This window comes from Oryctolagus cuniculus, chromosome 10, assembly GCF_964237555.1.
Source record: "Oryctolagus cuniculus chromosome 10, mOryCun1.1, whole genome shotgun sequence".
NCBI lineage: Eukaryota > Metazoa > Chordata > Mammalia > Lagomorpha > Leporidae > Oryctolagus > Oryctolagus cuniculus.
This window is the reverse complement of record NC_091441.1, coordinates 21667624-21680175: the sequence shown is the minus strand read 5'-3', so window position 1 is coordinate 21680175 and position 12552 is coordinate 21667624. Positions and strand designations below refer to the sequence as shown.

Below are 12552 nucleotides of genomic sequence, written 5' to 3'. Positions count from 1 at the left end.
GGAGGGCAACAGGTGGTTTTGGCAACGAGGGCCAAAATGGATCATAAAGGCCTACCTGAAGCCTAACTCTTTGTTAGTACTACTAACTCTTTGTTAGTAGAATACTCTACTTCTGTTTCTATTATGGGATGGGATATTTCATTGTTGTTTTTCATTGATGTGAAATATATAACAAAATCTGCAAATCATGGGAAAGATTCACTTTTTTGCTGTTTGGCAAAAAAAACAATAAACCTAAGAAAGCACTACCTGATGGATGACTTCGGTTAAAATAACTAGCATTACATTTCTTTCAAATGCTCTTCTAATTCATCTGAAAAATTTGGTATCATGCGTAAGTTTTAGGAGAAAACAGCATTTCAGCTTTATATTTTAAATAATGTCAATTATGCATGTTTATTTGTAACAATAAAACTTCCCATAAGTGAAACATGTTACAGTTACCTATAAACATTCATTTTCTGCTATTTACAATTTGAATTATGGAATGTTTGTATATTGCAACCGAGTTGTAGAAAAGCCACACAAACATTATAAATCAGAAGCCCAATCCTTTACAAATATGAAATCACTTTCATTGGGTTTTCAAATTGTCAAGTAAAAATAGGATGAGGTCAGCAATACTCAGGATGAGGCACTTTAACAATTACTCAAACAGGTTAAGTGTACAAAATTATAAAACAGAACCCTCCATGTTAGCCTTATCTTTAATTTCAGGCGTGATTAATCTGAGATGGTCTGTATAAGGAGTGATAGCAACTTTTATTTCTTGCCCTTCTACCTCCAGTTGACCCAAGGCAACAAAACTGCGAAGAACATGACATAAACATCACCGCAGACCAGTTATGTGCTCACATAATAATGAACTACACATTACCTAATGACATTTGGGTTTCAGAAGGTGACTATTTCACTAAAACTTCCACATGATTTTTTTCATAAACATGTATAATGAATACATTGGTCTCCCAAAAGCAAAATTCCTAGACAAGAATGCTCTCAGATGTATTAACTGAATCACAAGTTACACAGTGTGATGTACTTTTAAAATACTGAATTTAAAAATTACATGTAAAGATTAAATTTATGAAGACTTTCTAAATTACAATTTTAAAATTTAAAAAAGGAGTAAAGAAAACAGATGTTTTGTTTTGATAGCCTTTTATGAAAGAACTTTTAAACACAGATATCTGGCAAGCTATCTTCAAACTTAAATCATGATCTCTGTGTATTTACACTGCATGGTTGGGTATTTCAAATAATAAACTCATGATTAACAACAATAATTCCTACTGTTTCATGAATTCATTGTATTATACTCTTCCCAGTTTTCTGATTTCACATTCCTATTAATAAAGAAAATGGCTGATTCAAATTTTAAAGTTTATCCAGAAGGAATTAAAAACCTGGTATAAGAAAGAATTTATGAACCCATTAACTAAATTGTTTCAGGTAAGACTAATTAGAGCTCATCAAGCCTGTTTACTTCTTGTTGTTTATAACTTGAGGAATTTATATAGTCCAGATACTCAAATATCCTTTAATAAAAAAAATGCAGTTAGTACCCATTTGAACATAGCTATTCCAAGTCCCTTCATCAAAATTACTTGTTCTGTGGGTATGCACACACATTCCTTAACTTCCTAAGACAGTTTTGCTCCTCTAAAGAGAGAAACTGGCTTCCAATAAATATGTTACCAATCACCTAGCTCTCTTCTAAAATCAGGTGGCTCATTTTCAAATAGATGGAAAAAGTATTTATTTGAAATGACAAGAATTAAGTTTGGCAAAAGTAGTGACTTTTATTTACAATTGCATGTATCAAGATTACAATAGAAACACTAGTGATACCATCTGAACAAAAGCAATGATTTATTGGTAATGGTAATGAATGAAACATTGACAGTCTCTGGCGAGAATCAAGCAATTATCCAGGAGCTGTAGATCTGATTGCAATATGGTCTTCCAGTGTCTTTTGCACCTTAGTGGCTTTCTCCTTTTTTGCCAACTACCTAGAAAAACAAAAGTAACTTTATATGTACATCTTATTGATTTAAAAAATATGGATAGGGTTATTTTAAAAAATACTAATATGGTAATCATGTTTTTTAAACCTGGTATTAATTTTTATTCTTGAGTTTCTTTCGGCATGCAGTATACTTTCACTGTTGAAACAAACTACCATAACCCCTGCCCCCAGCCATAAGGAATTAAAAATAAAACACATGCAGTCTATTTTTGTATTCCCACGCTGTTTCAAGAAAAAGTAATGCAATTTTTCATAACAAAGTTGACAGTTTAGAGACATTAATAAAAAAGATGCTGCTATATGAGTAAAATATATTTGGCATTCTATTTTTAGGCAATTAGAAATCAAATGTCGATCACAAAATAATCTGGAATTAAGAGTATGCTAAATTCATGTCTTCATGCCCCAGATGACAGGTTTCCAGACTTTTTCTTCAATATGCAGACATGCAATGAAAACAGATTAAAAATGACTGATACTTCCTGGTTTCTTTAAGAAAAAAAAAAGGTTGCTATAAATGTATGATAAAAATTATAAAGACTAAATCCTGTTTCTGTCAATGATTAATATAATCCTCTATTAGAGGTTTTAAAAAATGTCCTGGTTACTATAAATGTGGCAGCCAAAAAATGTAAAGAATAAAGTTAAGGGAGCTGGTATTATGTCTCAGTGGATTAATCTGCTGCCTGCAACACCAGCATCCCATACGGTTGCCAGTTCAAATCCCAGCTGCTCCATTTCTGATCCGAGTTCCTGGGAAAGCAGCAGAAGACAGCCCAAGTGCTTGGGCCCCTGCCACCCAAGTAGTAGACCCAGATGAAGCTCCTCCGGCTTCTAGCTTCAGCACAGCCCAGCCCTGGCCATTGTGGACATCTGGAGAATGAACCAGTCGATGGAAACTCTCTCTTCTCTGTCACTACCTCTTTCTGTGTAACTCTGCCTATTAAATAAATAAATAAATCTTTTAAAAAAAAAGTATGAATAAACTTGATTCCTATTAACCTTTCTAGACAACAAATTCACTGTTCTAATCAAGTACTTCAAACCCAGAGTTTATTATTAAAGTATTCTCATAGCAGAAAGGTTTCTAAGGAAAACTCACTTGCAAGAATTTGTATGCTTTTATAGAAAAAGATTTATATATACATTTATAAATGTAATTTTCATATTTTAAATTGATTCTGTTCCAAATAGTAGTGTATACACCAGACACATCCTCATGAGGGCTATCAGTACATGTATGGAATAAAACAGAACATAGATGGGTCAATGCTATTCATGAGAGATTTAGAAGTTCTTTCCACTGAATGCCCAATAATACATTGCTAGAAACGTTTTCTTCCCCAATCTAAGAAAACCACTTTTATTACTTTACAGAAGTCATCTCTGGTTCAAAAAAACCATGTTAGAAATGCCCAGCAAGTCACAAGGGTGATAAAAAAATAAGTTTCATCAAAGAGGATGTGAACAAGAGTAAAAAAATTCAGGTATATGGAGCTACAAGAAGGAAGGGTAGGTGGCATAATGTGTATCACAAGTGAATTTAAGCCAATAAACAATAAACACTGAAAGCATTATTGATCATTATATTACTTAACACAAAACATGGAGCTATTAGATTAAGCAAAAGAAAACAGAAACAACTAATATTAAAAATTAAAATTTTAGCAGATGTGATACAACAGAAGACACAAATCTGCATACTGTTTCACAGGTTGATAACTCTCAACTTGCCAATATGTACTCTCTGTAAAAAAGAAGAAATTCAATATTCCAATATGGATTCTCATTCCAAACTTTTAGCTTTTTTACTCACTCTTAACTCTTTGTATTATACCTCAAATTAAAGCCTGTGTACATCAAAATTAGGTGCCAAAGATACTTATTGAGTAGAATCCATTAATCTTCTATGTTAACATTTTAACCCAGCCTATTAATCAGTCCGTAAGTCCTTCAATTGAACTTGAGCTTACTTGAGTAGGCAGAAGCAGAAGATACACCCACAATATATCATCAGAAAAACTTTGGGACTAATATTCCACTGTGAAAAGAAAAGTCACACCCTTCAACTAAAATCTAATCAATGCTTTAGATTAGCTCTAGTACAAAGGACTGTGATGAAATTGTTGTACTTGATTTCCAAAGTGATTCTGTAGATTCTAAAAAATAAACTTTAAAGTTTAGAATTAATTAAAATGTTATCCAATTAATTAAATCTGAAACTTGTTTCATTGCAGTTTGACTTTTCAAAATGTAATACAAAATTAAATATGCAAACAGTAGAAAGTTTAAAAAAATCTAGTGAGCAACATGGTATAGAAACAGAAAGCACCTAGTTGCCAGCCCAAAATAAAACAAAAGGCCAACTGAAAACGTAAGTAGGATGAGATTTGAAGAGAGAGGTGGTTGAGGAAATCTAGTAAAAAAAAAAAAAAAAAAAAAAAAAAAAGCTGATCCAGATGATAGAAGCTGTAGAAATCTCGCACCAGCAATGGTGACAACATGGGGAGGGTGAGAGCAGATAGGTGCTAGATGAGCAGAGAAGCAAGGAGGGGAGTAGAGTGAGACAAGGTCAATCTTTATATTACTTCATTTAAAAAAATCTTCTGGTTTAGTTCATTTGAGTTGGATTAAAAAAGCTGAAAAATAAACAAACAGAAATGTTACAAAAATAGCTGATATGGTGAATGGCCAGTTTAGAAAAGTCTGTTTGTATTATAGCAATAAAAATCTGCTCTGCCTTCTACATGCACCTCATTCCCTGAGAAGTAGAAGCCCCTACCATGTTCTCATTTTTATATACTTACAGTTTAATATTTTTGCATTAAAAGAAAGCAATCAATGTAAACAACCTATTTTAGCAAAGAAAACATCTACTTCAAATTAAGATGGCAAACTTCATGCTGCAACAGGAAGAATCCATTTCCAACAACAAAACACCAAAATATCCACTATCATCTGTGCATGATGCTTTTAAAGGCCAAAGAGAAGTGAAAAGCATAATCTACTCTTGCAAATCTTTGAAGTATTACCCTATATAATTGTAGGCACATGCAAGCTGGTCTAAGATTTCTATACATATCAAAGATTCATCAGCATTATCTTAGCTTCTGTCATTTTAGTGACAAGAGGAGGTCAGTGACATTCTGAAAACGAAAATGATCTAAAACAATTCATACAACATAAAAATGTAAACTGAAAATGATAAACAGTTAATCTATGGCGCAGAGGGTTAATGCCCTGACCTGAAGTGCTGGCATCTCATATGGGCTCCAGTTCGAGAACCAACTGCTGCACTTCCAATCCAGCTCTCTGCTGTGGCCTGAGAAAGCAGTAGAAGATGGCCCAAACGCTTGGGCCCCTGCACCCACATGGGAGACCCGGAAGAAGCTCCTGGCTCCTGGCTTCGGATTGGCACAGCTCCGGCCATTGTGGCCAATTGGGGAGTAAACCATCAGATGAAAGACCTCTTTCTCTCTCTCTGCCTCTCCTCTCTCTGTGTAACTCTGACTTTCAAATATATAAATAAATCTTTTTTAAAAAAAGTTATTCTATCTTATTGTTCATTAAACCTACTTATATAGTTCTCTTCACTACACAGATCATCAAAACTTTCTTCCCTATCCCTATAAAATATGTGCCAAGTCTATTTTATAATTTTAAATTCAAATTATATTATGTGTAATCCCTTTTAAATCCAGAAAAGAGAAAGAAGTGCCACATCTGACTTGTCCTTGAATGAATCCTGTACCTTCCTACTCTCAGGTCCAAGTCCCTATTTTTCCAATCTATTTAGGGTGTCCATCATTATCCAAATTCTACTATCAAAAAAACTTAGTTCAAGGTTCTCTTTCTCCACAAAGCATTCTCCTATCTTCCCAGTTATCATTGAGAAGAAGAATCTGGCACTCGGCTGGGAAAGTATAAGACTACTTTGTGGAGGAAGAGATCCTTGAATCAAGTTTTTATTAATTCTGATTACCTTTCCATATATTGGTACACTGTCTTATAAGATTATGAAGGCAATTCAAAAAGTTGGCAGAGGGGCCGGTATTGTAGCACAATAGGTTAAGTTAATGCCAGAATGCCAGCATCCCCTATGAGCACCGATACAAATCCCAGCTGCTCTTTTTCTGATCTAGCTCCTTGCTAATATTTCTGGGAAAGTAGCACAAAATGGCCCAAGTACTTGGACCTCTGCCACCTATGTGGGAAACCAGGATGGAATTTCTGGTTCCTGGCTTTGACCTTACCCACCCCTAGCCATTGTGGCCATTTGGGGGAATGAACCAGTAGATGAAGGATATCTACCCTGCCCCCTCCCCTCCCCACCCCTGGCACTCAGCCTTTCAAATAAATAAAAATGGAATTAAAAGTTGTTTATTTTAGTGCAAAAATTTTTTATATACACGTATAGTTTTTTCATAATACACATTTTCCATGAATAGTTTGAAGACCCAGATGTAAGCTTGTTGTAGACAAGAACTGTGGTTGCATTGGCATAGTCACCACAGGGATAAAAAGCATAATATTACATATGTATTATTTTTCACTAAAAACCAAACTGTTTTTAATAAGCAACTCTATAGGATGAAACTGGACAATTTCAGGTAAACATAACCCTTCCAATATTTGTATTTTTACCACACTGAAGTTGCTGTCTCATATAATATGAAAACAATGAGATTTTTGCTTACTTTTGAGAAATAACCTTACATGAATAACCATAAGCAGAAAAGATCTCCTTCAGAAATTATCATGAGGAAATGAAATGTAATATTTATATACATAAGAACACTATACAGCCAATGAGAAACCTGCACAGGGCTCCGTTAAAATATTCAATTATTTTCATAGCAGTTATCAAAGTATGGTCCAGCCTGGGATCCTTGAGACCCTATCAGGGAATCAGAGTCAAAACCAACCATTTTCATAATAATGCTAAATTGTTATTTGCCTTCTTAACTCTCATTCTGTCACAAGTACACAGTCACATTTTCCTGAGGCTACAAAACGTGTGGTTATTATAACCGAATGTAGAGTTGGCAAAAGAATGAGCGCGCTCTATTAGGATAGTGAAGAAATTCATAAAATTTTAAAGCAATGTGCTTCCTCTTATTGTTTTCTCTTTTTTGAAAACACTCAAATGTTTATTTATATTTATTTCATGCTTTATTTATTTATTTATTCGAAAGGCAGAGGCAAAGAGAAACAGAGATCTGCTACCTGCTGTTTCATTCTCCATTACCCACAACCTTTGTGGCTGGGTCAGGCTGCAGCTACGAGCCAGGAACTCAATCTGGTCTCCCACATGTGTGGAAGAGACCTAACTACTTGAGTCATCACCCCCTGGCTCCCAGGGTATTCAACAGCAGAAAGCTGGAATCAGGAGCAAAGCCAGGACTTGAACCCAGGTACTGTGGATGGGCATGCCAAGTGACAGCTTAACTGCTATATCAAACACCTGCCCCAAATAGGTATATTTTTTATTTAAAACTATTACTTAACATGTAAGGGGCTTTTCATCTGTAGATAAATATCTTCAAAATTTCACAATTTTAACTTCTAATATGGTAAATGTTAGACAAATATAGCCCATAAGAGTTTTTTAGGTCTTCAATCATCTATAATATTAAAGAAGGTACCCGAGACCCAAAAGTTTGAGAATGGCTGCTCCATAGTAATTTAAGTAAGATGAAAAGATAAATGAACACACAGCTGTTATAAAAATAAACACAAACACTCTTCAGCAAGAAAAGCCTAATATCTTTTCTATCAAAAACAGCCCAAAAGGATAGTCTGGCAGTCAAAAACAGAAAATATCAGGCTAGAAGGGGTGTGAAGGGAATGTTAAGAACAATGAGATGGAGTCAGATTTACTACTGCAAAGTAGAAAAACTGTAACTGAATGACAGGCTGGTAAGAAGATGGACAAGACAGATGGTTGGTTACTTAGAGAAAAAATGAAAAAATCAAGTAGCATAAGCAGAGGCAAAAAAGAGGCAAAAGACAGGAAACTTACTGGTATGAGGAAATAAAGGACTTACAGTTATAGATCTTACAGAAGACCTAAGTTAGTAACAAACTCTGCAAGGCACAGTTAAAGCCCAGTCCAATGGCATTTAGTTCAAATAGGCAAAGCAGAAAAGGAGGCAGCTGCTCACACACTGTCCCAGTAAAACACGCTGCGTATCACAAGAAAGTAGATGTTTAATCTCTGCTTCCTCTGACCTGTCATTACATATATGTCAAACATCTAGACATGGCCATCTAGATATGTAAGTATTTCTGCAGCTCCCAAAAGTTAATCATGTTATCAGACAGAAAGACCAATTCAAACATCTATTGTTAAGGTTCTCAATTTGGTAAAAACGACATACAATTTCATATGATTATACACTGTTCTGTAGCTCTAACTCACTAAACAGAAATCTGCTGACAGCCTCTTCCTCCAGGAACCCGGAACCCAGAGAAACTTCCCCTCTTGTAATTACCTGATATCTTACACTGCCACATGCAGCCATCAGAAACACTACGATGCCTACATCCCCTGCACTATCACATACTTGAACTGCACATAGCAACTTGCGTCCCAAACTGCAAAACTCTCCAGTAGCCTGTGGTTTCAGATTTAGGAGTCATTCTATGGAACCAATTAGATGTTCTAGCAATACACTGAAGGGATTGCTCTTCACTTCAGAGCATCCTTTGTACATCACAAATTCTTTGTAAACTTTAGGATTTTTTTTTTAAAGCAACAAATATACAAGGGGGAGCTTCAAAAAGTTTGTGGGAAAATGAAATTAAAAGATACTACAAATTTCCCACAAACTTTTTGAAGTCTACTTGTACATATTCAGAGATATACAAAAATACGAGGAAAGTTGCCCATTCATTTTAAATTTATTTGCTGAAATGTACTCTTCAGCACACAAACATGGTCTGGAAAATTAGCACTAACCAATGTATTAAAATTGAATCATCCTCTTTTAATAAAATTATTCAAGCTCTTTAAAATTTTTTTTGTCCAAAGCAATAATGATCTTAGTGTAAGTTCTTAAAATCTCTCTACTCTTACAAAAAAGATTTAGCTTACTCTTTTCCCATTATTCTTAACCACTTTTTATAATCAAACTATTATTTTCCCTCTTATTTAGATATTATTCATTAACCTTCACTTATCAGTTAAGACTTATCATTTTTCTTAGAAACTTAATTATCTAAAAATTACTGTACTCATTTTTTATAAAATTTCATGATATAGTACAATTTTAGATCTCTGATTTAAAAAAAATGTGGCAACTGAAATGTATGACATGATTCCCTTAAAATTATATTTTTATTGCCCTAAATATGATTTTAAAAAATTTTAAAAACTTACTCGCTTGAAATCATTCATATTTGTTGCTTGGACTGGAGTACCAATAAAAGTAAAATATGAAATTCTTGTTGTTTCTTCTTCACCTTGATTGGACTGAACAAATATCTATCAAAAACAGAAGAATTTTTACATTTATAATTATTCCTTGTTTAAATGTTCTTTAATTAATAATAAAAGTTTAAGTATAATCAATTTCCTTATACTATTAACAAAAATCTTCTGTTCTAAGAGGTAATCTAAACTGTGCAACATTTAGACTAGTACTGCCGCAGGATTATTAGTTCCACTGCTTGTCCTGCAGATCTCACTTTCTCCACAGATGTCATAGCAAGACACTCACATAAACAAATTCATGGTAATTTACTGTGATGGTACAGAGGAGTCATAATTATTTACAGAGAATGCGGAAAGAATGTGACACACATGATTACAATGGAACAGAGTGTTTTTCAAAGTTTTACTAAAGTCACAGTTTTTCAATGAGGAAAATTTCTTTTTGATAATCATGGATCCATTACATACACCAAAAAATTAAAAGATAAAATAGTATTGAAACTCAGCTTCTATAGCTATACTATGCCCTCTGTGCTTTTTAATCTTGACTCTTAATACATGTTTTAAAAATTCCCTTCAGCATGTTAAGAGATAAAAGCTTTACTCATAAATATTTTCCAATATATTTCATTTTTTATTTGATTCATTTTTTTAAGATTTATTTATTTATTTGAAAGGCAGAGTTACAGAGAAAGGGAGACAGAGAGAGTGAAAATCTTCCATCCACTGGTTTGGTTCACTCCCCAAATGGCCACAAGGGCAAGGGCTGGGCCAGGCTGAAGCCAAAAGCCTGGAACTCTGGGTCTCCTACTTGCATAGCAGGAGCCCAAGGATTTGGGACATCTTCATCTGCCTCCCCAGGCATATTAGCAGGGAGCTGCATTGAAAGTGGAGCAGCCAGGATGTGAACCAGTACCCATATGGGATGCTGGCAGCACAGGTGGCAGCTTAACCTACTATGCCAACACCAACCCCTGTTCCATTTTAAAACCTAATACTCTAGATGCATACAATTGCCCTAATACAAATAACACATTTCTTTAAATCTGAGACAGTACTCAGTTTTTGCTGTTTTCACAAACATAGATTCATTTCAAATTGAGCTTATCATCAATTCAGACTTTTAAATCGCTTCTCAGCTTATTTTGAATGTGTTTTGTTCTTTGAATACAAGCACAACCATTTCTATTTATTGGGTTTTAATATTTATTTACCTGCTTTGATTAGATTCTGAAAAGCTATCATTTTTATTCTATCACCAAAGTGATAGGCATGCCTTCTGGGTCTTCATTTTAAGTTACTGACTAAACTTTTGACTAAGATAAAGACCCAGTATGCATCCTGTAAAAGGGCATCCTGGTCCTTAATATCTGCGTAGGAGACAAACTCAGTTCCAGCCCCCTGGCATCAGCCTGGCCCAGCCCTGGTTTTGCAGGCATTTGAAGAGTGAATCAGAAGGAAGATGAAGATCTCCATGTCTCTCTCTGCCTTTCAAATAAATTCTTTAAAATATTGCACACAATACATAAAGACTTGAGCCTATCACAAGAGGAAGGTCTTCAGTGATTCCCAATGACAGAAGAGATTAAATCAGTGTCTCTGGGTCTAAAGGGCTTTTTATCCAATAAACAAATGCCTTCCTCCCCATCAATAAGTAAATAAAACAAAAGGGGTTATAAATCAGGGATATGTGAACAATATGAATAAAGTCAGGAAAACATTCGATAACTAATTTTAAGTCTAACGTAATTTTTTAAAAAGATTTATTTATTTGAAAGTCAGAGGAGAGAGAGAGAAAGGAGAGACACAGAGAGATGTCTTCCATCTGCTAGTTCACTCCCCAAATGGCTGCAATGGCCAGGGCTGAGCTAGGCTGACCACAGGAGCTAGGAGCTTCTTCCGGGTTTCCCATTTGGGTGCAAGGGCCCAAAGACTTGGGCTATCTTCTGCTGCTTTTTCAGGCCATTAGCAGGAAGCTGGATCAGAAGCAGAGCAGGCAAGACTCGAACCATGGTGCATATGGGATGCTGGTGCTGCAGACGGCAATTTAACCTGCTGTGCCATAGCACTGGCCCCTAATGTAATACTCAATTTTATTTGGGTAAGATATTCCAAACACTTCAAACTCAATTTTGTATAATTCCTCATATTACTACTAGGCATATTCTATACAAATTCACTGAAAATATTCTAAAATAAACAGAGTTTTCTTTTAATTTACAAAAACAAAATACATCAGTTTGGCGTGACCTGTTTGGAGTGACTCTGTGGGTCCTTCCTTTTTTTTTTTTTTTTTTTTTTTTTAGGTATTCTGGATTATTTTCTAATCCTCCTACCTCTAAAGGACAGGATGAAAGGATTTAATGCATTTCAATACTAACATTCTCAAAAGCAATTAGTAACTGCTAAAATAGCTGATTTTTATGAGTGGTATTTTTATAATATTTAAAATATATCACTTAAGGGGGCTGCACTGTGGCATTGTAGTCTAAGCCTCTGGCCATGGCTCATCCCACATGAGCACTGGTTTGTGTCTCAGCTGCTCCTCTTCTAATCCAGCTCTCTGCAATGGGAAAGCAGTAGAAGATGGCCTAGGTGGTTGGGCCCCTGCACCCAAATGGCAGACCCAGAAGAAGCTCCTGGCTCCTAGCTCCGGATCAGTCCAGCTCCAGCTGTTGAGACCATCTGGAGAGTGAACCAGTAGATGGAAGACCTTTCTCTGTCTGTAGCTCTGCCTCTCAAATAAATAAATATTTAAGAAAAAAAAAAGCCTTAAAACATTATCATTTAAAATCATCTCAGGCATTATTCAATAGGATATACTTAGGTCATTTTATAACATGTAAAATTATCTTTTTAAAATCATTTTTACTGAGATTATGGCCACCATATCATTATAAGCTATAATCTCAAAAAGTAAATGGGAATTTACAAATGTATCACCCATTACCTACTACCAGGTTCAAATGATAAAGCACAAATATGAAGTATAAATGTTCTGGAATAACCTTTCAATAATTGCCATGTAAACAAAATAAATAAATTGACAAAATGCAGAATACTTAAATATCAACCTGTCCTTCCTCTT

General features: G+C 34.8%; 1 protein-coding gene across 4 annotated transcripts in view; it reads right to left on the bottom strand.

Moving 5' to 3' along the window:
- Nucleotides 1-1777: 1777 nt before the first annotated feature.
- TXNL1 (thioredoxin like 1) overlaps nt 1778-12552 on the bottom strand; it is a 33600-nt gene continuing 22825 nt past the window's right edge. The window contains exons 7-9 of one of the 4 annotated variants that reach the window (XR_011379316.1): nt 9411-9515; nt 3734-4668; nt 1778-2012 (exon numbers count right to left, since the gene is read on the bottom strand). Coding sequence is in view for 3 of the 4 variants with exons in the window: in XM_008261338.4 (XP_008259560.1) it covers nt 3738-3776; nt 9411-9515 (144 nt within the window). In the remaining variant the exon portion in view is untranslated. Of the gene's footprint in view, nt 2013-3733; nt 4669-9410; nt 9516-12552 lie in introns of those variants that run through there. The other 3 variants (XM_008261338.4, XM_002713546.5, XM_070050125.1) reach the window with 3 other exon arrangements.